General features: G+C 49.9%; 1 protein-coding gene across 1 annotated transcript; it reads right to left on the bottom strand.

Moving 5' to 3' along the window:
* Positions 1-12,128: 12,128 nt before the first annotated feature.
* On the bottom strand, positions 12,129-14,471 carry CCL24 (C-C motif chemokine ligand 24). The gene is made up of 3 exons (XM_045786272.2): positions 14,312-14,471; positions 13,955-14,072; positions 12,129-13,216 (listed from the first exon to the last, which is right to left on the bottom strand). Exons 1-3 carry the CDS (start codon positions 14,382-14,384, stop codon positions 13,048-13,050), a joined length of 360 nt encoding a protein of 119 aa, XP_045642228.1. The 5' UTR covers positions 14,385-14,471; the 3' UTR covers positions 12,129-13,047.
* Positions 14,472-25,959: the final 11,488 nt, after the last annotated feature.

Below are 25,959 nucleotides of genomic sequence, written 5' to 3'. Positions count from 1 at the left end.
CCAGCTTTGTACCTCCTGGGTGAGGCTTTTTGGGATAGACACCCAGGAATCTGTATTTTAGCCAGATATGACTAAAATGGGGAAAGCGTAGTCTAGAGGGGGGCAGTGAATTTCGCCGAGTCTTAGGGAAGGGTAGAGAGGGACTTTCAGATCTGTATTTAACCCCTGATAATGCCCCCAGGGCTTTAAAAATTTGAGTTTAAGGCAAAAATAAAAATTCCACTAGCCATCTAGAACCATAGCATTTTTCAGAGCTAACTGGGACCCTTTATCTTTAATTTTATTTTTTTTAAAGATTTTATTTATTTATTTGACAGAGACAGCCAGCGAGAGAGGGAACACAAGCAGGGGGAGCAGGAGAGGAAGAAGCAGGCTCCTAGCGGAGGAGCCTGATGTGGGGCTCGATCCCAGAACGCCAGGATCACGCCCTGAGCCGAAGGCAGACGCTTAACCGCTGTGCCACCCAGGTGCCCCTAACTGGGACCCTTTAAAACATTACCGACCCCCTCTCCCAACGCCTCAGTCATCCAGACTATTCTGACTATGGTTCTGAACTCACTGTTGACCTTGTCTCAACCTAAGACAGCTCTGACTTTGACAAAATTCTTCTAGGTTCTTTTTAAAATTTAGCTGAAATCTATATTTCCATTGCTTCTAGTCTGTTCAAAAATGCCTGATTTCTCTTCTCTTCTTTTGGAAGGTGAGCAAATGGAGGTTTTGGCAGATTTGAAAACCATTGTTTTAGTTTGGGTTTCCCTAAAACAGGTGCTGAGACAAGGACCACAGCATAAGCAATTTGTGAAGGGGCTAATTCCAGAAGACACCAGTTGGGGAGAGCGGGCAGGAGGTGGGGAAGGGAGGGCACCAACACGGGGGTGGGTGATCAAGCAGGTTACTGCCCCAGGCAGCTGAAGCTTGGTAGCTCTGAGGGACGCGGGGGACCCGTGCAGAACTAACCTGAGTTGGCCCAATTGTGGGGTGAGGAAGTGGGGGTATTAACCCTCCGCCTCCCTTCATGTCGTTGGCTGAGGGCTGCATCCCACATCTCTGTCTTGTTCTAGGAGCAGGTTGAGAGCGCTCTGCTATCAGGGTATAGCCTTCAGGCAGGGCAGGTGTCCTCAATTACAGCCTTTAACTCACAGAAGTGAGTGATAAGGGGATATGAGTGGGGCCCCAATGGCACCTGCTACCATTATTATGTTTGTCCTTGAACCTTCTCTCTTTCAGGATAAGCCTCCTCACCCATGCCTTCAATTTGCCCCACACCATCCTACTGACCATCTTCACACATCAGTTCCTGCTTCCGCAGCTGCAGTGTGCTGGGGGGACACAAAGGTTTCATAAATGGGACACAATAAACACTAACCACAAGGGGCAGATAAAGGGTTGATCAATTGGACTGTAGTTAGAATTTGGAACTTTTATTCATTACAAGGCACCAATAAGAGAGTGAAAAGGTGGGGGGGGTTGGGTAGATTTTTGCAATATGTCTATACTAGGTTCAAGAGTGTGTCCCCAAAATTCATGTCAACCCAGAACTTTGGAATGTGATCTTTTTTGGAAAACAGGGTCTTTGCAGGTGTAATTAGTTAAGAGGAGGTCATATTGGATAGGGATGGGCTCTTGTGATATTGTGGTTTATAATAAATACATATTTGGTCTATAACCCTTGGCACACAGCTCCTAAAACCTTTGTAATTTTCTTTCTTTTTTAAAAAATTATTTTAGAGAGAGAGAGTGAGGGGCAGAGGGAGAGAGAGAGAGTCTTAAGCAGACTCCTCTCTGAGTGCAGAGACCGACACAGGATTCAATCCCACCACCCTGAGATCACCACCTAAGCTGAAACCAAGAGTCAGCTGCTCAGCCGATTGAGCCACCAGGTGCCCCAAACCCGTGTAATTTTCTAAGCTGGGAGAGCAATGGGAGCATCTTTTGTTTCTAATATTTGGTCGTTTGTCCTCAGTTCTTGAAATAGCTCCAGAGCAATAAAGACGAAAGGAGCATCTTTTTACACATAACCAGCCCCTTCCAACCACACTTGTGTTGATGTTAACGTGGTCATTTTTGAACAGCCCCAGGATAAAACCACAGGGAGGGAGCTCGTTACCAGGGGAAGCAGCCAGGTGATTGGAGGAGTGAAACTTTCAGCCCCACCCCCCAATCTCTGGGGAGGAGAGAGGGGCTGGAGGTTGAATTAATCCCCAGTGGCCAATGACTTAATTAATTATGCCTACATAATGAAGCCTCCCCCCAAAATCCCCAAAGGACAGGGCTTAGAGGGCTTCTGGGTTGGTGAACACAGGGAGGTGCTGGGAGAGTGGGGCACCCACTCCCACCCAGAGGGCTTGGAAGCTCAGCTCCCTTCCCCATACCTTACCCTCTGCATCTCTCCCATCAAGCTGTTCCTGGGTTTGATCCTTTAGGATAAATTGGTAATCTAGTGAATAAATCCAGTTTTCCTGAGTTCTGTGAGCTGCTCCAGCAAATTACCAACCCTAAGGAGGGGATCACGGGAACCTCCAATCGACCACTGGCAGGTCAGAAGCACAGGTGACCGACCTGGACTTGGAACTGGCCACTGAAGCAGGGAGGGGCGGCCTGGTAGGGCTGAGCCCCTCACCTGTGGGATCTGATGCAATCCCCCGGTAGATAGCGTCAGGATTGAGTTACATTGCAGGATGCCCAGCTGGTGTCCGAGAATTGCTGGGGGTGAGGAAAACCCACATGGGGCGTCGGAAGCGAAGCCTTGAGAGTGGAGTGTTGTAGTGAGTAGACATAAAACAGAAGAGTTGTTTCCCTTCCAGCTCTTAATCCAGTGACTGATGTCCTTATAAGAAGGCCATGTGAAGAGACACAGAGACACTCAGGGAGGGAGAAGGCCATGCAAGGACAGAGGCAGAGACTGGTGTGATACAAACACTAGCCAGGAGCGCCAAGGAGTGCCGGGAGCCACCACACGCTAGGAAGAGGGGAGGAAGGATTCTTCCCTAGAGCCTTTGGAGGGAGCACGGCCCTGCCGACACCTCGATTCCAGACATCCAGCCTCCAGCACCACGAGAGGACAAACATCGTTGTTTTAAGCCACCCAGTTTGGGGTAATTTGTTACGGAGGATCTAAGAAACTAATAAAACATGTATCCGGGGCTAGAATTCAGAATATAAAAAGAAACTATACATCCCCCCTCCAAAAAAAAGCCTGAAACTTGAACACTCTATGAAGGAGGAAACCCAAATGATGAATGAGAGAGGCCTGATTCTATTAGACCTTAGAGAAATGCAAATTTAAACCACAATATGGTAGTCCTCACGTACCCACCAGAATGGCTAACGTGAAGAAGATGGAAAATACCAAGAGCCAGTGAGGACATGGCCCCCGGAAACATACCACGGTGGGAATGGCAAGCAATGGGCGGTATTTACTAACGTCGAATGTACATATTCTCTGTGATCAGGCACTTCCACTCCTAGGAATATAAATATACTGATCAGAAATGTGTACGTGTGTTTGCCAAAAGACATTGTTCATAATAACCCCAAACTGGAAGTTACGCAAATATCTGTCAACGGTAGAATGGAAATGAATTGTGGCATATTAACATCATCCACCGTATAACAATGAGAATGGGCTATAATTACATGTATTATGTTGAGGAAAAGAAGCCAGATAGGAAGGGGCGCCTGGGTGGCACAGAGGTTAAGCGTCTGCCTTCGGCTCAGGGCGTGATCCCGGCGTTCTGGGATCGAGCCCCACATCAGGCTCCTCCGCTATGAGCCTGCTTCTTCCTCTCCCACTCCCCCTGCTTGTGTTCCCTCTCTCTCTGGCCGTCTCTATCTCTGTCAAATAAATAAATAAAATCTTTAAAAAAAAAAAAGAAGAAGAAGAAGAAGCCAGATAGGAAAGAAAAATACTGCAGGATCCCATGTGCATAAAGTTCCCAACCATCAGAGCAAACCCGTAATGATGGCAGTCAGAATGGTGGTTACCTTTGGGAAATAGCAAGGGGAAGAGAGGCCCAAGGGGAGCTCTGTGGGGGGCTGATACACTCTGCTCCTTGGTCAGGGCACTGGTGTACCTTTTCATCTCGTGACAGTTCATTGAGCTGTTCTCTACGGATTTATGTGCTTTTCTGGATTATGCATATGATATTTCAATACATTAGTGAAGGAGAAGGAAATGATACGGTGGATAAATTAGTGAATCCTGGTTCCTGCTCTGTTCCCCCCAGCCTCTTCCCTATGGTTGAAGCCCGTGCCCCCTACCCTCCAGCCTGGTGGCTGGGCTCTGGCCATGTGTGTATGGCTCTCTCAGAACCGTCAATTCCGCATGGTTCCCAGGGTGTAGACTGTAATCTGCATTCCCAACTACTCTGGACACGCTTCCAGAATCAGGCCTGCTGTTTTGTTGTCACTCTTCTGGCTTGTGTCTCTAGGCCCATCTTCCTTAGCTGAGTTGCTCTCCCTGGTTCCCTTCATTATAGACTGAATTGTGTCCCCTGATCCCCAACGTAACTGTATTTGGAGATAAGACCTTTCAAGGGGTAATTAAGGTCAAGGGTAGGGCCCTGAGTCAATAGGATCGGGGTCCTTATAAGAAGAGGGAGAGATGCCAGGGATGTGTGCACACAGAGAAAAGGCCATTTGGAGGCACAGCGAAGAGGTGGCCACCTGCACACCAAGAAAAGAAGCCTTGGGAGAAACCAGCCCCGCTGATACCTTGATCTTGGCCCTTGCAGCCTCCAGAACTGTAAGAAATAGATGTCTGTTGTTTAAAAACGCCTATCTGTGGTATTCCGTTATGGCAGCCTGAGCTGACTGGGTTCTCCCAGAAGCAGATCCTGAGCAAGGATTTGAGCGCAAACATGGTATTTTGGAGATCACAAGAAATGCCAGCAGAGGTGCAGAGGACTCAGGCAGAGAAGGGAAAGCAGCCAGTGAAGAAAGGGCGCCTTATAGAGCGGGTTCCCGCTGCCGGCATCAGGGCTCGATCCCGCTGGAGACGTGTAGATGCGAGCCGAGTCACCGCGGCCGAGCTTGGGAGCTGGCACATGCACCCTCCACGGCCCAGGGGCACTGACCTTGGGTACTTGGACCTCAGGTGCAGGACCCCAGGCACATGTGGATGGAGGACGGAGGGAATGGGGGAACAGAAGGTGGGTGCCGAGGGGATGTGGGCTGGGCACTGCCAGTACCCACTACATGTGGACTTAGGGTTGCAACGGAATATTCTTTTGCTGGGGGCGGAACGCCCCATGCTGTGTCTGCATAGACTTCACCCTCCGCGTCTCTGATCCGTGTCACCTATTCGGGGAAGCCTTCCTCCACCCTTCCTTCCTCTGGCTCCACATTGCGCAGAGTTGAATAGCAGATGGCACTTCCCACACCCATCAGCTTACCTGGCTGCCTCCCTTCTTGGATGGTGCGTTCTCTCCATTCATTTCTTCACTGACTCATTCATTCAACAGATTTTTTTTAAAAGATTTTATTTTTTTATGAGCGAGAGAGAGAGAGTGTGTGTGTGTGAGAGAGAGAGAGAAAGCGCACAGCAGGGGGGAGGGGCAGAGGGAGAGGCAGGTTCCCTGCTGAGCAGGGAGCCCGACGGGGACTCGATCCCAGGCCCCTGGGATCATGACCTGAGCTGGAGGCAGGCGGTTCACCAACTGAGCCACCCAGGCGTCCCGACAGGCGATTTTTTTTGTTCTCCGCACTGTCCTAGATGCTGAGATCCAGAGGCAGACGAGACAGATGTGGTCCCTGCTGTGTATGTTTTAGTGGAGGGAGTAGACCTCAAGCAGAAAACAATTACCCAATAAATTATGATTTATACCTGGGGCGTGTACTTCGAAGGAGAAGCATAGCTCGGAGCTTCAGGAGTGTACATTGAGGGAATCTGAATGCAGCCAAGGGGTCAGAAGGGTCTTCCTTTAAAGAAAGTGACCTTTGCACTTAGCCTTGAAGGACAACGTGCGGGTTACTCTCCATTTGCACCCCTACCTCACCCCTGCAACTCATCATCAAGGAGCCCGGAAGGATTCTTGCTTGTCTTCACAAGCTTTTGGCACAGAGTCTGTAATCCATTTATGTAACAAGCGTTTGCTGGGTTTACACCAGGCACCCAGGTACTGCCCGCAGCTCCGCAGATACATGGTGGACAAACGAGACCAAAGTTGAGTGAAACGGAAATGCACCCTCTGTTGATGGTCCTGGACATCAGAGAGAGGCCAGAAGGGGGCCCAGGGTGAGTGGAGGGGTTTCCCAGAGCTGGGCAGCTGTAGGCGCCATCCTAGTTTGGGTTTGATAGACGCAGAGTGAAGTCAAGCAAAGACAAACACGGTCCCCGGAATCGGAAAAGACAAACCTGTTTCCGTTGGTGTCTTATCAGTTACTCCATTTAACCCCAGAGCAGTCCCGTGAGGGAGGTTTTATTATGCCAACGCTCTTCATCCAGGGGACTTGAGATTCCAAGAGGGCAGGTAATTTGTTCAAGGTCACACACCTAGCAAGGGGGAGAGCCACGTTTCAAAGGCAGGTCTGTCTCACGCCTGTTCCCTCTTCTGCCTTGGAGCGTCTTAGGGTCCTGGCCCCTGCCCCCCCCCCCCCCCCCCGAGAAAGGGACTCAAGGTTAGCTTGCTCCAGACTCTGTCCTGGAGCCAAAACCACCCTGCAATTAAGGGAAACTATCAAAGCCAAGGGCAAATAATGGCTGGGTAGGTAAGGTGCAACACCTGTCCAGGCTGCCAGAGCCGGCCGGCTCTCAAAGAGCTGATATGAAAAGGGAAATGCAATCAGTCCCATGAGTCACAGTGTCTTAAAAACATCAAAGCAAACGTGGCTTTACTTGGGGAAGGCAGCTCTTCCTCATTCTGAGGCCCACGAGAAGTTTCTCCTGGTGACCCTCTCCTGGGCGCTCTTGTGACCAGGCCATAACCACAGCGTCTGCCCAGACGTGTGTATTCTGTAGGGCTTTCACTGCTCAGCAGTTGGAAAGCCAGGAAAATGATGTGATTTCTAGAGAAAAACAGTAACAGGATATCTTTTCTTGGAACCAGAAAACACAGAGGCCAAAAAGACATGATCTGACCATGGCAAAGCAGCAGCGGCAAAGCTGCAGATGGGACTGGGTGGGAGCTAAGGAGGAGGGGGAGCTGGAGGGCGGGGGGGGGGGTGGCGCAAGGCTGAGCATTCAGGGGGTCCTCTCGCTGTCCTGTGTGTGCTGAGCCCGTGAACCCACCCCACAGGAGAAGGAAATCTTGGAGTCAGAACAAAGGTGTTTCCTGGAAACAGACAGACCTGTCATTCTGGGACGTTAGATAACTCTCAATAGAGAGGTTCAACCCAGAGAAACAAAGCCGTAGAATTCTGTGGAACAAATAGCTTCGCAAGATCGAATAGCAGATTCCAGCACTTCCGACGGCAAAACATCTCCCTCTGCCAAACCAGTCTCCCCTTTCCAAGAAGGAAGTGGGGTTAGGGAAGAAGACAGAAGACAGACGGAGAAGCTGCCTTTTCGGAGGAACCAATCTGCTGGAGGCAGGGACAGCCGGGCAGGGACTGCCGTCATCACCGTCGAGAAGCACTGTCCTCTCAGCAGATGCATGGAGACTTGCTGAGCCCAGTAGGAAGGCTGGCTGGTTGGGAGAGAAGAAAACTCAGCGGGGTAGAGAGGAAAGAGTGGTAGGAGGGGAGGGGATGGAGGGCAGGGGTGAAGCTCGGAAAGTTCAAAGGCTTTGAACAAATATAAGACATAATGACATCCCCACCTTTATTTTTCCACTGCAGCCGACACCTGAAAAGCAGAAGCAACTGAAACCATATAAAGTCATATTAGTCTTAGGTGTATATACATTTATGTATATATTGTGAAATGATCACGCTAATAAGTTAACCTCGGTCCCGACACATAGTTACAATTCTTTCCTTGTGCTAAGAACTTTATACTCCCTTAGTGACTTCCAAATATGCCATATGGTCTCATTAACTCCAGTTCCCGTGGTGTATATGGGATCCGCAGGACTTACTCGGCTTATAACCGAAAGTCTGTACCTTTTGATCACCCACACTCATTTCCCGCGCCTGCCCCACCTGCCTCTGGTGGCCACCCATCCATTCTTTGTATCTGTGAGTTCATTTTTTCCCCCAAAAGATTCCACAGTTTGGCTCTTGTGGACATGGCTGCTGTGAACGTTGGGGTGCAGGTGCCCCTTCTTTTCACTACGTCTGTATTTTTGGGGTAAATACCTGGTAGCGCAATTGCTGGGTCGTAGGGTAGCTCTATTTTTAAGGTCTTGAGAAGCCTCCAGACTGTTTTGCAGAGCGGCTGCACCAGCTTGCATTCCCACCAGCAGTGTAGGAGGGCTCCCCTTTCTCCACATCCTCACCAACACTTGTTTCCTGTCTTGTCAATTTTGGCCATTCTGACTGGCGTGAGGTGGTATCTCGTTGTGGTTCTGATCTGTATTTCCCTGATGGCTGGTGATGCTGAACATTTTTTCATGTGCCTGTGTGGTGATGGGCGCTGCGTGTTATACACAACTAATGAGTCGTTGAACACTACGTCAAAATCTAATGATGTACTATGTGTTGCCTAATTGAACATAAAAAGATTCCACGTATCAAGGAGATCATACAGTATTTGTCTCTTCCTGCCTAACTTGCTCCACCTTGCCTAGGGCCCTCAAGGTCCGTTCACATTTTCACAAACGGCGGGATTTTTTATGGCTGTAGTATGTTCCATTGCATATATAGAATCACCTTTTCTTTATCCACCCATCCATCCGTGGACACTTAAGTGGTGTCCATATCTTGGCCCTTGTGATTAGGGCTGCAGTGGACATGGGGACGTGCATATCTTTTCAAGTTAGTGTTTTCCTTTCCTTTGGACGAGTACCCAGAGGTGAAATTGCTGGACCATATGGAAGTTCTATTTTTAATTCTTTGAGGGGCTGCCATACTGTGTTCCACAGTGGGTGCACCGATGTGGGCAACTTTTTAAAAGACTGCAGATTTCCCAGCCGCATTCCAGCAAGAGTCTGAGTCACTGGGTGTGGGGTGGGGCCCAGGAATCTGTATTTAAAGGTTCGCAGCTGATTCGAAGCCCAGTCAGGATGGAGAACGGCTGTTAGGTATCTCGTTCTCTCTCCCACCCCTTGGCCTCAAGGACTCAAGTGCTCCCTTCCTGTTCCGCTCTTGGGTTATGATAGAACCTTTTGACATACCAGCTGTGTGCTGAGGAAAGAGTTTAGCACTCACTATTTTTTTTAAGATTTTATTTATTTATTTGACAGAGAGAGAGACAGCCAGAGAGAGAGGGAACACAAGCAGGGGGAGTGGGGGAGGAAGAAGCAGGCTCCCAGCAGAGCAGGGAGCCCAATGTGGGGCTCGATCCCAGGACCCTGGGATCACACCCTGAGCCGAAGGCAGACGCTTAACAACTGAGCCACCCAGGCGCCCCTGCACTCACTTTTAATGAATCATACGACAGGTTTTGCTGGAGGTGGGGTGCTCTCCCAAACGCAGGTCAACTTTGCCCTAACATGGCCACAAACTGAAACCAAGTCCTCCCTGACCAGCTCCTAGCACACTCTCCAGCTCTGGAATGTCTCCTTCCCAAGAGAGCTTGAGAAAGAGTGTGGGTGACTCGGTGTCATTGTGCTGGTGGCCTGTGCAGAAGCAGGGCAGGAGGGGATCATGTCATCACGTAAGACTGGCCATCAATGGAGTGCATGGGGGGCTCAGCTGGTTGAGTGACCCTGTCTTGATTTCGGCTCAGGTCATGATCTCATGGTCGTGGGATCAAGCCCCTCGTGGGGCTCTGAGCTCAGCAGGGAGTCTGCTTGAAGATTCTGTTCTTCTGCCACTCCCCCTCTCAAATAAATAAATAAATCCTAAAAAAAACAGAAACAAAAACAAAAACTGGCCATCCACATTCATGGTTCACATTCTGGAGAAAGGCCAGACAAAGGCAGGGCAAGACTTCTGGTGGGCAGTTCAAGTGGCCCAGTGGCCGTCATCTTGACCAGTGCCTTCTTTCTCCAGACACATTTAAAGGCCACCAGCAAAGAACACCTGGGTGGCTCAGTTGGTTAAGCATCTGCCTTCAGCTTAGGTCATGATCCCAGGATCCTGGGATCGAGTCCTACATCGGGCTCCCTGCTTGGTGGGGAGCCTGCTTCTCCCTCCGTCTGCCACTCCCCCTGCCTGTGCTCTCTCTCTCTCTCTGACAAATAAATAAATAAAATCTTAAAAAAAAAAAAAAGAAGGCCACCAGACAAATGAGACGGGGGGAAGCAGGGCCATAGGGCCTGCTGGAATGGCCATGGAAGTGTCAGCCAGAGGTGAAGGGGACTAAGAGGTACAAACTTCCAGCCATCGAGTAAATGAGTCCTGAGGATGTAACGTACAGCGTGGGGGAATATAGTCAAAAATCTTGTAATGACTTTGTATGGTGACAGTAACTAGACTTACTGTGGGGACCATACCATAATATATAAACATATCAGATCACTCTGATGTACACCTGAAACTAACAGAGTATTAAATGTCACTTAAACTTCAGTTAAAAATAAAAAGTGTCAGCCTGATGCCCTGACCCCAGCAAGACCAGTGTCATCCTCTCTGCCCCCCAGCTGGGCTTTATTTATTGAGCCTCTACTATGTGCCGGGCATTGAGCTAAGTGGTTCCCATGTATCCATGCCTTACTGAGTCCTCACAGTCAACCATGAGAAAAACCCTTGTGTCCATTTTACAGATGTGCAAAGTGAGGCCAGACTATACAAGTTCCTTGTGGAAATAAACAAAGACCACCGAGAGGAAGACAGACACGTTTTTCTTTCAGAGCTTGCTACAGCAGGAGAGGCAGCCACTCTCGCTTGTGTTTGGCAGAGACTCACAGACAGGCCAGGGATTGGGGGAGCCCCAGAGTGGACGAAAGGGGAAGCACAGGCATGTTTCAGTTGGAGATGGTTGGCACGGAGAAACAAACATCTTGTGTGTTTGATTTGGGAATATAGTTGGCTCTCTGGTTGGTCCTGAGTTGGAAAAGGGGGCGGGGAATAGGAAGCTGGCATCTCCAACCAAGTGTTGATGGTTCTGGGCTGCTTGCTGCCGGGACCGTGGGTCAGAGTTCTGTTGTCATCCACGTTCTGGCCATTGTCTATCTGCATTTCGGTCTCTCGTCCCTGAATGCTCCAGCTCTCTTCCATCCCTACAGATATGCTCTTCCCGCCAGAGTGAAATCTTGGTCACCTTCCAGATGCCAACTCTGTGCTAAGGATTTCTGCAGGCGCCCCTCGACACACACCAGAACGTCCCCTCCTTTGAACTGCGAGCGCTGCTCCGGTCCGCTTCTAAGTGGAGTTATAAGAACCTCGAGAGCAGCTATACAGTGAATGCCTCTGGCTACGCCTTCGGTGGGCTCTGCATGCAGTCCGAAGGCTTGTTTGGAGCCATGGAGAGCTGCTCTGCTCCCCCTCCCCACAGCTGGCAGTGACCCACAGAGCTGGGTCTCACATCACCTTTCGGAGGGTTCAGCTCTAATTGCTCTCTGACTGATGATGCTCCCTTGCTGGCTACCTTCCTTTGCCTTGCGTCACCTCCCCATTCTCTTGAGGTTACTCCCTGTACCTCCCGCACATAATCTGGGCACTCGAATCTTCGTTTCGGGGTCTGCTTCCAGGGAAAACCCCAAGTGGAAAGGGCTTATTGTCCCCATTTTACAGATGAGGGAAACTGAGGCTCAGAGAACTTAAGTGACACATGTCAAGGTCATGCAGCTGACAAGCTAGGATTGGTACTAAACTGCTCTTGATTTGTGTGTGTGTGTGTGTGTGTTATTTTTCTCCCTAATTCTCGAAGCCAGAGGCCGTCTTTTTCATTTCATGGCCTTGTGCAATAATGCACTTGGTTGAAAATTTTTTTAAAAATTTGATTGAATCCAGCTGTGCATGAATGTTTTACGAAGTTCACAACAGGACTCCCAAGAGCAGGCCAAGACTTCTCCTAGGCTGCCCCGGGCTCAGGCTGTCTTTATTCGCTTCGATGGGTAACTCGGGATGCTCTCTGGGCCACACACTCCATTGCTCACACCCCAACCCTGTCTCTCCAGGAAGAGAACAGGCAAGACACAATCACCTTCAAAAGGACATCACATTTTACTTGGATTGTTATTTGAGAAGAGCGAGTGTTTCCACGCTCATGACATCTACATCACTGGTATCTCATACATAGGGAAAAAACAAACAAACCCTGGAATCCCTCTTCCTCCCCCCAGCCCCCACTCTGTCTTCCCATCTCCCAAATGTAGGGAAAGACCAGTCTTAAAGGCACAGGTCTTCGTCCCCAAAGCAGCCCGGAGCAGGCCCGGCCACAAAGCGGACCGCCTCCTCCAAACCCTATCTTCCCAAAGGAATGAAACTATCCAGGCTGGCCCCTCATCCTGATCTTCCAGCTCCATTTCATTACCAAAAACAATGAGTCCCTAAAAACTTCATTAAGCAGAGCCCATGAGATTCGGGCAAGGAAGGGCGGGATCTGGCAGCATGCGGCAACGGAGCCCTGAATTTTCTCGGATTTTTATTCATCCGGGATTCTGGAAGTGGGACAAGCTGGGGGCATCGGCAATGTGATGACGAGCTGCAGCTCTTGCCAGGTGCCCAGACCCAGACAGACAGGCAGACAGCACATAGGGTCCCACCGCAAGCCCAGAGGACCCACAGAAGCCAGCCATAGGCTAAGCTTTTCAGTGCCACCTGAGTGTGTCTGGAGGTTGGGCCTCATGCACCTGGGTTCTGATGGAGCCTGGGAAGCAGAGAAGGGCCAGTGCCAGTTCAGGAGGAGGACAAATGGCTGCCACCCCTTTTCTTCCAGAATCTTCTTCTCCAGCTCAGGGAAGGTAAGGGACCCAGGACGCTTGGAGCAGTTGCCCAGCCCCCCAGAGCAGGCCTCCCCTGCCTTGGGTTTTGTTTTATAGACTGATGTTAGGAAACAGGGAACATTCGCTCTCCCCCTCTCACTGCTGGTTCACGGGCCCCAGGTGGAGGGCTGGGCGGTGGTTAGATGGAGGTGGTGTTGGCAGGGCTCCCCTGCACAGGGGCTTTGGTGCTCATTGCCCTGACAGTAGGGGATGCCTTCTTCCGCCTGGCATCCACCAGCTTCGTGATCTTCTGGACCCAGGGCTGCTTGGGGTCGCCACAGAACTTCTGGCCCTTCCTGGTGGTGAAGCTGTGGGAAGGGTGACAAGGGCACACTTGAGAGGTGGCAGGGACCTCAGACCACTTCCCCAGAGGAGGAGGTGGGTGTGGAGGCCTGCAAGCTGCTGCCTGGGGGCCTCCTAGCAAGGTCCTGACACATGGTCTTCCACCCGCATGTCTGCATCTCTGCGCATACTCGGCAACCTCCCTGTCTGATTGGGGGGAGGGGGGCGGCCCTGTCTTCTAGTAATGCTGGATCTGAACAGAGAGACCCAATCTCTACCCACAGGGAGGAGAGGAGAAAATGCACTGAAACCCCCCAGGAAAAAAGGCAGATGCCTCCAGTTGACATGCCATGCAGGGAAAGGTGACATAGATGCCGCAGCAGGGAGGGGGCGGTGGGCTGCCCTCTGCCAAGCCAGCTCTGAGCTAGGGGGTGCCAGGCTAGGGAGCCGACTCTAGTGCCAGGAGGCAAAATAGCTCATGATACCAAGGTCACATTTCTACAGCAGGCCGCTCTTACAGAGTGAGCTCCCATTTGCTGCCTTGTGGGAGAGGAAGCTATGAAGTTATTTGGAGTCCCAGTGACCTTGAGCCTCAGTTGCTCTCTGTCAAATGGGAATAATCCTATCGCTCACACAATGGTCTGGGGGGTTAGTTAAGATCATGTTATACGTCCCCAAACAGTGCCTAGCATATGTAATGAGACTGGAGGCTCATCTGTCCTTGCCCCTTCCTGCCAGGCGTCCAGGGAGAGGGAGATACTCACATCACTCCTGCCATAGGGCAGACGCTCGCACTGGACAGCTGGTAGCTAGCCACTCGCTTCTCGGGAACTGTCTTGGAAATGAAGGACATGCAGCAGGAAGAGGGGATGGACACAGAGCCTAAAAGACGGGAGAGAGGAGAACCGTGTTCTTTCCCAGCCTGCCCGAGACCCTGGGCTTTGGGGATGGAGCACGTCCCCTACACTAACATGTCCAGCCCAGTCCCTGCACAGCTGCTCCTCAGGATTCCCCTCCAGACCCAGCCTGGTTAGTCCTCCCCGCTCCGCTGTGCCGTCCCCGCAGTGCTCTTGGCATGACTGTCCCGCCTGAGAGTGCTGGGCTGAGGTTGGAGGTCTTACCTGCAGGGTCAAGGTGGTGGGCACACAGGGTCAGGAGCAGGAGGCTAGCCCCAAGGGTCGCAAGGCCTGCCATATCCTGGAGATGGAGTTCAGGACCTAGAGCTGGGGTTGCAGGAGGAGAGGGCCAGGTTCCTTTCAGACCACCCCAACCTCCCTCTGCCTCTTATAAGGGCAGTTGGGAGGAGACACGCTCTGATAGGGCCTCCCCCCACCCCCTCCAGCCTGCCTTGAGCTCCTCGAGGCCTATGAATTCTGCCAAGGGGAAGTTGTTGCCTAGCTGAGTCAGGGGTTATGTGGTGTATTCTAACAAAGGCTGGGGGAGGAGAGGGCTGCCCCACCCAACTGAAGTGCAGAAGCTTTGGATGTAGTCAGAAGGCTGATGAGGATTCTTGGCGTGCGGTTCGTTCCCTGTGTGATCCTGGATAAGTCACTCCCTTACCTGAGCTCTAGTTTCTTCAGCTGAAAATGGGTAAAGTCACCCTATGTTCTTTCTTTCATTCATTCATTCATTCATTCACCAGGTCTTTCGGGGGTGGGCAGAGAGAGAGGGAAAGAGAGAATCTCAAACAGCTTCCACACCCAGCGGGAAGCCCGATGCGGGGCTCGATCTCAAGACGCTGAGATCATGACCTGAGCCGAAACCAAGAGCCGGATGCTCAGCGGACCGAGCCCCCCAGGTGCATTCCCCTGAGTTGACGTTCACCAGCTCTTATTAGGCTCTGTGGTCTGTGCCAGGCTTCCGGTGGGGAGACAGATAGGCGAGCAAGTGTGTGTAATAAGCCATTACAGGTGCTGACCGAGTGGACATGGAGCAGAACAGATGCTCTCCTTGTTCATATGCCCTTGCACCCCTTCACCTTGGTCACACACACTCGCTTTTGGTGGCCTTGCATTTCTAGGGCCCGAGCTGCCGGAGCCGCCTAGCCGCGGCAGGCTCTGTGAAAGTTGGGAAGTACCTAGAAACCTACATCCTCGGGGCAGCCCTTGGCATAGGTCTGCTGGAGGGACACAGACTCCAGATGCAGCATGACCTACACTGCTTCCTGAGATCCCGACCGGGTCAAGCCAGTTTCCCTCCACTGACCCCCTTCCCTTCGGATCCTGCTTCCTCTCTGCCCTGTTGATTTCCCCTAGAAGCATTGCCTAATGAAGCACTTGCCCGTGAATCCTTCTTCCAGGGTCAGTTCTGAGGCTCCCAACCCGAGACAAGGGGTGTAGGTGGGAAGGGGGGAACATTGAAGGAACTGGCCAGCTCTGCTGGCAGGAAAATGGGGGATGCACTTGATGCTGACGGCTGTGCTGAGGTTTGGACAGTCAGGAAACTGGTAGCCACAGGAGGGCTTTGTAGGTCATAATGAGCAGTGCTGTTCTTAGGGACTGAGGTGACCTTGACAGACAGAGAGGAATATGGCACCCACTTCACTCTGCCCCCCGTTCCAGGATCCCAGGCTGGGACCCCATATTTGGACCTTTGTCATTGCTGCTTGCATTCCCAGCCCCTCCCTCCAATGTTCTCCATTCCACTTCTCTTGGAAATAAATCCTCGGCTTTCACTGGCTTCCCTGCTCTGGCCACCCAGGGCACACAGCAACACACCCATGGAGGAGCACAGTGTCACACGTCACCCAGATGACAGCCAGTTGTGTGTCTGTGTCTCCCATGGGACCGTGAACACCCAGATCGATGTCCCATTTCCACGCCCACCAGTTCCCAAGCAGATCACCTATCACATGGCCAGTATTTGTAGAATGAATATATGATGGACCAACTCTGAGTCGCTCTCCTCTGGACCAAGGACTCCCATGTGATCTCTGCCCAGCATGACTGGGATCGGCGTGGACACGGGGGAGCAGTAGGCAGGTCCTCTGATGGGGGCGAGGCCAGCGGCACCTGCTCTCTTCATTGCCCATCTTCAGGGAGTGGAAAATACTGAAGTGTCCCACTCAACTCTTCACCAGCTTTGCACCTTCCTCTCAGCAGCCAGCTGTGACCACCCTCACCTGGCAGAGTATGGGGGACATTAAAGGAGATGCCCTTTCTACACGCAGGGACTTCCCGTGATTCCATCTTAGGACATCCGTTTGAAGGTGTGCTTCTCAACAATCCAGTTGGGACTTTTTGACGCAGGGGGTGCTGGGACAGAGTGCAGCAGGAGCAGGAAGACATCAGGCAGAAGCAGTATGCAGGAGAAGAACAAGGACAGGGCTGAACAGGGGAGGAAGCCTGTGCTGTCCTCATGTTGCAACCAAGTGAGTGGCATGGCAGAAGGTCATTGGGTGGGAGGGTTTGGGTGGGGTGTTTCCCTCCGGTTAGGAACATCCTTTAGAGATCAAGGCCCCTTCTTTCTTTTCTTTTCTTTTTTCTTCTTTCTTTCTTCTTTCTTTCTTTCTTTCTTTCTTTCTTTCTTTCTTTCTTTCTTTCTTCTTTCTTTCACAGAGAGCACGAGCATGCTGGGTGGTGGAGGCGCAGAGGGAGAAGGAGAGAACCTCAAGCCAACTTCCTGCTGAGCTTGGAGCCCACGCAGGGCTCTATCCCATGACCCTGAAATCATGACCTCAGCTGAAATCAAGAGTTGGACACTTAACTGACTGAGCTACCCAGATGCCCTATTTTTCCCCCCAAAGCCCTTTAAAAAAAAAAGCCAAGTCTTGGGTGAAAGCAAAAGAGAAGCAGAATAGAAAGGGGGGATTCAAATAGAAAGAAGAGGTGGGGGAGGAGAGGAAGGGAGAAAGGAGAGGAGAAGGGGGAGGGAGAGGGAGACGGGAAGAGGAGGGCCAGACAGCAGCAGGACAGACAGAGCAGACTTGGGGGAAGGAGGTGAAGAGGAAAAAGGAGAAAGAAGGGGGGCCCTGTGAAGTGCTCTGAACCCCGGGCTCCAGCTCAGACTCTGCCCCTTGCCCACCATGGTTTCTCCATCTGAAAAGTGGGATGTGGCCGGATCTGCGTTTCCGCTAGTGTGGCAGCCACATTACCATGTGATACAGAAACGGGCATATTTTACTTTAATTTAAATATGTCTTATTATGGTGACCCTCTATGATAAGGGGTTTTACATTTATGGTAGTGATATAAGATTGAGTGATATAAGTTGAGGAGGGAGGAGGAGGTTGGAGGCTAAGTGGGCAGCTGGGAGGAGTGGAACAGGGGAGGAAAGCAGAGCCGTGCCTGGCAGTGAGCAGGGAGCAGTGGTCCTGCCCGGAACGGCAGCAAGGGCGGCTGCCCTGGTTGCCTCTCCTGGGTGAGTTGCCCCAAGGACAATGATGTCACACCAAACCCAAAGCAGCCAATGGACAGTAGCCAAGGGGGTGAGGGGACTCCAAGACACATTCCAGTGAGAAACGACTGGAAGAAGTGGGCTGTTAGCTTGGACAAGAAATGACTTCAAATACTCGAAGACATGTCCCAGAAAGGCACAGTTGGCCCCGATGGCCCTAAATGGTGCAAAAGTAGACGGTTGTGAGGGTAGGGTGGGTTGGATCGGGCAGGAGGGCAGCAGAGGGGCAGAGCTCAGTGTGCCTATGAACTTGCTAAGGGCTTCGGATCCCTCTTCTTGGAAATCCACACTTCATCCCCAAGGCAACTGAGCCTTCGTGGTCAGATAAGGGTAGGGCCGGCATTTTGAACTGTGGTCTGTCTGAACTCAACATGCAGTGTGTCCCACTTGGGAGCTCAGCCTTGATCCTGGCGGCAGCAGGGCCACCCATGCTTTGGGACATGCAGAGTTAAGAGAGGTCAGATCTGTGGTCTAGTGACATGATTGGATCCACTGGTGGGTGTGGTAGGAAGGGACTGGGGCAGCGAGGCTGGCTGGGGGTTATTGAAGCTGTCCAAGGGAGGGATGATGAGGGACTGGGGCAGGAGCCAGGAGAGGTTAATTTGGCTCCACTCCACCTGTTAGATCTACTGGAAGTAGCAGAATCTGAGGTGCCCCTGCTGTATTCCAGGTGGTAGGTGACAAGCACCTGCAGGTTTCCTAAGACCCACTTCTTGGACATCAGCCCAGAACCCACTTTTTTTTTTAAAGATTTTATTTATTTATCTGACAGAGATAGAGACAGCCAGCGAGAGAGGGAACACAAGCAGGGGGAGTGGGAGAGGAAGAAGCAGGCTCATAGTGGAGGAGCCTGATGTGGGGCTCGATCCCATAACGCCAGGATCACGCCCTGAGCCGAAGGCAGACGCTTAACCGCTGTGCCACCCAGGCGCCCCCAGAACCCACCTTTTTAAGCCTCTCCCTAAACCCAGTAGCCATGGCCCAGGAGGACCACCCTCTGGATTTGAGTGTCACCTGCCAGGATGGAAATCTTTGCTCAGCTCTTTAACTGCATTGCGAGCGTTACTTAATTCCTCTGTGCCTTACTGTTCATGTCGTTATCTATAAAAAGGGAAATAACAATATTCATCTCATGGGTTTTTATGAGGACCGAACATGATAATTCATGCCAAGTGCTTAGCTCCCAGTCCAGCATAGATCAAGTGCCCCCCCCCAAAAGGTGGCCATTCTTATTTTTATTACAACAACTTGTTCACAAGCCAATGAGATGACTAAATAATCCACGGGCTCTTCCGTGAGCTTTAATATATTACTGCATTTAATCTAATCTTTACACTAATGACCCTGTACTGTAGGTATTATAATATTGTACAGAGAGGTGAAGGAACTCGCTCATGGTCACACAACCGTTGATTCCACTTTTGCTTTGCAGGTGAAACCTGAGCTACCATATAGGGTGTTAAAAATATGAGAGTAGTGGGGTGCCTGGGTGGCACAGCGGTTAAGCGTCTGCCTTCAGCTCAGGGCGTGATCCCGGCGTTATGGGATCGAGCCCCACATCAGGCTCTTCCGCTATGAGCCTGCTTCTTCCTCTCCCACTCCCCCTGCTTGTGTTCCCTCTCTCGCTGGCTGTCTCTATCTCTGTCAAATAAATAAATAAAATCTTTAAAAAAAATATGAGAGTAGTGAGGGAGTGAAAGGCTAAGAAAGAGAAGGAAGATGGGCAAGCTGATCCTAAAATTCATACGGAAATTCGAGGAACCCAGAATGGTCAGAATAATTTTGAAAAAGAAGAATAAAGTTATAGGGCTAACACTTCCCACTTTCACAGGTTATTACAAACTAAAGAAATCAAGATGGTTTCGGTACGGGCATAAGGATAGACATACAGATCAATGGAGTTTAGAGCTCAGAAATAAACCCTCACCTTTACAGTGATTTGATTTTTGATAAGGATGTTAAGACAGCATTCGATGGGAAAGGATAATCTTTTCAACAAATGGTGCTGGGACAACTGGATATCCACATGCAAAAGAATGAAGCTGGATCCCCTCCCTCACATCATATATGAAAATTAACATAAACGTAAGAGTTAAAACTATAGAACTTTTAGAAGGAAACATAAGTATAAATCTTCATGACCTTGGATTAAGTAACAGTTTCTTTGATATGATACCAAGAGCACAAGCAAACACAAAAAATCAGTTGGACTTTACTAAAACTAAAAACGGAATTGGGGCGCCTGGGTGGCTCAGTCAGTTAAGCGTCTACCCTCAGCTCAGGCCATGATCTCGGGTTCCTGGGATCCAGCCCCCACATCCCATAGCATCGGGTTCCCTGCTGAGCAGGGAGCCTGCTTCTCCCGCTCCCCACTGCCCTTTCCCCTGTTTGTACCCTCTCTCACTCTTGCTTTCTCTCTCTCTCTCAAATAAATAAATAAAATCTCCAACAAAAAAAAAAACTTTGTGAATCAAAAGATACTATCAAGAAGGTGAAAAGTCAACTCACGTAGCATGAGAAAATATTTGGAAGTCATCTGATAATTCCAGTATCCAGACAGATGCTGCAGAAAATTCTTAGAACTTCACTTGTGAAAAGACAAATAATCCAATTTTAGAATAAGCAAAGAATTTGACTAGATATTTCTCCAAAGAAAATATATGGATGACCAATAAGTACATGAAAAGATAACTCGACATTAGTCTTTAGGGAAATTCAAATCACAAGCACAGTGAGATAGAACTTCACACGGATGGCTATGGGAAAAAAAAAAAAAAGCAAAATAAGTGTTGGTAGAGAAATAGGAACTCTCATACATTGTTCCTGGGAATGTAAGATTGTGTAACCACTGTGGAAAAGTGTGACAGTTCCTCAAAAAGTCAAACATAGGGTTACAAAATGATGCAACAATTCAACTCCAAGGTACAGACTCTGGAGAGCTGCAAACATGTTCACGCCAAAACTTGCCAACGAACGTTCGCAGCAGCAATTTCTGTAGTAGCCAAAAAACTGTTAACAGTCTGATGTTCATCAGATGATGAACGTATAAACAAAAACAGCCTAGCTATACAGTGGAATTTTATTCAGCTGTAAAAAGGAATGAAGTGTACGGTTACATTCTTTGTAAGTGACAGAAGTCAGACTCAAAAGGTCATAGAGTGTAGGGTTCCATTTACAAGAAGTGCTTAGAGTGAGAATTCCATAGAGATGTAAAGGAGATTAGTGGGTGCTGGGGGGCTAGGAAGAGGGAGTTGAGAGAGATGAGATTTCTTTTTTGGGGTGATAGAAATGTTCTAGAATTAAATAGTGGAGAGGGTTGTATCAATTGTGCCATTCAACTGTACACTCTTTTTTTTTAAAGATTTTATTTATTTATGTGACAGACAGACAGCCAGAGAGAGAGGGAACACAGCAGGGGGAGTGGGAGAGGAATAGGCAGGCTCCCAGCGGAGGAGCCCGATGTGGGACTCGATCCTGGAACGTGGGGATCACGCCCTGAGCCGAAGGCAGATGCTTAACGACTGCGCCACCCAGGCGCCCCTCAACTGTACACTTTAAAGGCATTGGGGCACCTGGGTGGCTCAGTCGGTTAAGCGTGCGACTCTTGATTTCATCGTGATCTCAGGGTCGCAAGATCGAGCTCCGCATCGGGCTCCGCCCTCAGCTAGGAGTCTGCTTGAGATTCTCTCAATCCTTCTTCCTCTCCCTCCCCCTCTTCTCCTCATCCTGCTTGCCTGCTCTCTCACATAAATAAATAAATAAATAAATAAATAAATAAATAAATAAATAAATAAACAAACAAATAAATTGTTAAAGGCATTAAAACAATGAATTTTATGTTATATAGATTTTTATCTCAATAAAGAACTAAAGAAAAAAGTAGATAGCAGAAGCTGAGGAAACTTCCAAATTTTTGCTCAAATGGCGGGGGCCTCATGGCTTTCCTGAGGCCGCACTCACTCTCAGAGACCTCACTGCCTCCCTCCCGTGGGCTGACTTTGATCCAATAGTCTGACTTACCAAATTGAACCCGAGAGGGCAGAGGCAAGTGGGGACAGTGGGTTTTCCCCCAGTCCTTCTCCTACCCTGCACACACTTCCTGGCAAGCAGGCAGAAGAGAAGTCTTTCTTCCATGGGTTCCATGGCTGTCTTCATAGAATGGAAGTTTTAGGTCCCCCTCACTCTCTCTTTTTCTCTTTCCTGAGGATCCTCCTCAGTCCCCAGCACCTCCTTACTCCCTCTGTCCCTTGTTATGTGAACCTAGTATTTTATAGAAAGGCAATAAAAAAGCATTCACGCCACAGATAAGTGACTGACAACGGTTTAAAAAGAACAGGCTTCTTGCATTCTAGGTCTCTGCAAATAAGGACAATGGGAGCTAGGTTTCTTGCTACTGGGGAAGGGCATTGAAAATATGGAAAGGGGGAAGGAGAGAATGAACCCAAGGATGTTGGAATGGAAACAGAGGTATCAGTGATTATATATATATATATATATATATATATATATATATATATATATATACAATCATTTAGAAACAATGACATACCAGTAGCAATGAGCAAACCTAGCAAAAACATTACTTCTTGAAAAAGCAGCTGATTCTAATCCTGGGGCAGAGAAAATAGAGCCTGGAACATCTTTTTGGCAGACAGTAACAAAATGCTCAACGAATCATGGGGATATGTCAAAAGGACATGAGGCAGCTTGCAAGGGCTCACACCGGCCAAATCTGGGACAATTCGGCCAATAATAGTGATAGTGATGGATTGAAGAAAATAAGAATCCACAAATAAATGTTTTGGGTTGAATTGTGACCCCCACCCCTGCCCTACCTCCCACCAAGAAGAATGTACATGGGAGTCCTAACCACATTCTAGAATGTGATCCTGTTTGGAGACAGGGTCTTTGTAGAGATAACCAAGTTACAATGGGGTCAGTAGGGTGGGCCCTAATCCACAATGGTGTCCCAAATAAAAAGGGAGAAATCTGGATATAGCTACTGACACGCATGGAGGGAAGATTTTGTGAAGACCCACGAGGAGAAGATGGCCATTCACAAGCCAAGGAGAGAGGCCTGGAGCAGAGCCTTCCCTCACAGCCCTGAGGAAGAGCCACACCTTGATCTTGGGCTTCTAGCCTCCAGACTGAGATAGTACATTCCTTTTGTTTAAGCTCCCCCTTCCCCCAGCCTCAGGCAGTGTTACTTCCTTACAGCAACCCCAGCAGAGCAACACAGGGGAAGTCCATTTGTAGCAATATGCCAACTAATAAACCGAGAAGTGGTAGAGCTAGAAAATCATCCAAGGACGCTAAAACTCAAAGGTGAAAGTGTGATGGGAAACTGGGTATTTCCTTTGTCTCAACGTGTTCCCCACAAATTCTAGCTAATTATGAACAGAAAATGAGTAACTCAATAGTGAAGAAACCTGGAGGACATTAAAACAAAACTAAAAAAGCCTCATGTGAGTTTTCTAATAAGGTTCGAAACTGGACTGAGGGTCAAGGAAAGGAACAGCTGTGGTATGTTGGAATGTTCTAGTCCCAGACGTACTACAAACCAGCTAGATGAACTTGAGCAAATCACTCACTTCTCCCAAGCTTGGATTTCCTCATCTCTGAAATGAAATGGGGTGGGGTGTAGGCTCATGGGGTCGTGAAAATCCAAAGAAATTATGGATGTGAGAGATTTCAGTAAACTTCAAAGCATGGTGAACCTTCAAGTCTTCACCATCCAGTGGGAATCAGATAAGGTAGAGGAATTAGGCTCATTTCAGGCATTAGACAGCAGAGGAGCACATATTTGGGGTCAGTGGGGCCTTTCTGGACCCCTAAAATTGGATTTTCAAGGCACTCTGGCTCTGCTTGCTCTTGAATGGACTTTAATGAAGAAGGAAAATGACTTGGACTATATATCCAGCAATATTGGGGTTGTCTTTTTCTTGAGACCTGGGGCTGGGTGACAGATAGCTGTTTCAGGATGGGTTGTTTTTTTTTTAAGATTTTGTTTAGTTATTTATTTGAGAGAGGGAGAGAGTGGTGGCAGGGAGGAGGAGTGGGGGAGAAGCAGAGGGAGAGGGAGAAGGATAAGCAGACTGTGGGTTGAACATGGAGCCTGATGCAGGGCTCGACCTCACAATCCTGAGAAATCAAGAGTTTAACACTTAACTGACTGAGCCACCCAGGCGCCCCTCAGGCTGGGTTTTAAGGGGTTGAAAAAATGTCTCCTTCCTCACCCTGCTAGTCTGATACAGATCATAGACAATTACCTTCTAAATAATGGCCCCTTTGTTGAGAGGCAAACGTATTTCTTGGCAGGGATAAGAAATCCCTCATATATACCTACTAATTAAACGTAATCAAACCAGTCATCCACCCACCCACATACTCATTGGATGCTACTATACGCCAAGTGCCTTGCTCACCCCAGGGACATGAGGGGAATTATATACAGGGGCTGTCCTCGAGGTACTCACCCTGGGCTGTGAGAGACAAAGGCAATTATGGTATAGGTGGTAGCTACTGACAAGGAGCAGGTATACCTGGCCACATTAGACAGCAGAAGAACATTCTGGAAAAGATGCCTCCTGAGCTGAGTAAGGCTGATTGAGGTGGGAAGGCCTAGGAGGGTAGCAGTGGAGACCTGGTAGAGAGGGGTGTTCCAGACCCTGCAGGCCACAGGTATAAGGTCAAAGAGGAGAGGTGACTTGGTCAAGTCTGGAGTTTTGCAGAAATCACTCTGGCTGTAGGCAGCCAGTGTAGGGAGACTGTTGTGAAAGCTATGGGAGGAATGCAGGGGGGAGAGGGGGAGCCAGTGGGGTTAGAAGGAAGGGGACGGTATTGAGAACTACTCAGAAAGTGGATTCGACAAAATTTGGTGCCCAGGTGGTTGAGGAAGGAGAAGGAGGTGGTCAGGATACCACTCAGGTTGCAAACTTGGGTGCCTGGTGGGGATGGGGCCATTCGAGGAAGAGCAGAATCCACCAGGGAGAGCAGGTCTGGGTGAAAGCTATTTGGGGCTGTGGGATTCAGAGTCCCAGTGGTTCTAGTAGAGCCTTCGAGGATGTGGCACGCTCAGAGAGATCGCACAGGTCAAATGCCCCCGCCTGGCCCAAGCCCCAGGCACAGACAGTGTAGAGCCTTGAAAATGGCACAACCCTAGAGGCAGACGTTCCTGGGTTGGTTCCCTGCTGCTACTTGCTTTCTTGGTGGCCCCAGGCAAGGTGTTGAACCTCTCAGAAGCACAGCCCATTTGCTATAAAATGGAGACGTGAAAGCCCATCTCCCAGGATGGCAGCAGGAGGATGGCGTTCTTGAGCCTCCACGAGGGACTCTATCCCAGGCCTTCCTTCTGATGACAGGTTGCCACCAGACCAGACCTGAATCCCTTCAGTTATTTCCTTGAAGACCCACTTGGCTCCTTTGAATTCTTACCTGATCCTCTTAGGGTCCCCATTTCACAGGGAAGAAACTGAGCCTCAGAGAGGCTACATGACTTTCTCAAGACCCCAAAGCCATAATGCAGCAGGGCTGGTCCTACGTCTTCCTGGTAAAGAACCTGTACCTTTGCCACAGCACCAGGTGGGCCCAGGATGCTGTGTGGTGCTGTTTCCAATAGGCAGAGTCCCTTTCCTTAGTAGCTCTCAAACACCTTCCTGTCGACCCTCCCTGCCACCCCATTTGCTCAGCCTCCATCACTCCCTCCTGGATCCCTGCCCCAACTTCCTAACCAAAGGTGGCTGAAGACGGACAGAGTGCCTGGGGTTTGAAGCAGTAGAAATGACGGAAGGACAGATGAGCACAGGGGTGGGGAGCACAGGGGATCAGGAAGGCAGGCTGGGGGTGACCCTGCTACCTGTGGTACCTTCCCCCTCACCATCAAACACACATACAGTCACAGAGGACTGGGAATAGGGGGATGGTCCTAGGAGCCACTTCCCTAGAGATAACAAAGCGACAGCCTCCGCACCAAGTGCAGAAGTGTTTTTCCTCATTTATCAGATCTGGACTGGCAAGGAGAGCGGGAGGAGAAGAGGGGCTTCCCAGGCAAGGAAGGGAAACTGCACATCTTACCTTTGATCGTCTTGGAAATTCAGGAGCCCACGGTTCACAAGGACCTTTGAGAAGTTGGCTTCATAGCAAGAGGCAGACTTTAACACATGCAGATGCAGGAGGTGGGGGGCCGTCCCCACCAGGAAAGTATGGCGAGTCCATTGCCAGGATGGACTTCTCCCTTACACACCCTAAGCCTGGTGCTGGAAGGGGTGTGGCCCTTGAGCGGGGCAGGGGGAGATGGGTGGCAGCTATGAAGCAACTTGCCCTTTGGTCTCCTCATGGTAGGGCTTGAAAGAGCTCAACTTAACAGGAACAGTAG

The sequence above is a fragment of the Ursus americanus genome, chromosome 2, assembly GCF_024610735.1.
Source record: "Ursus americanus isolate L20-20 chromosome 2, mUrsAme1.1.p, whole genome shotgun sequence".
NCBI classification, from domain to species: domain Eukaryota; kingdom Metazoa; phylum Chordata; class Mammalia; order Carnivora; family Ursidae; genus Ursus; species Ursus americanus.
The sequence above is the reverse complement of the archived record's forward strand: the minus strand, read 5'-3'. Positions and strand labels throughout refer to the sequence as shown.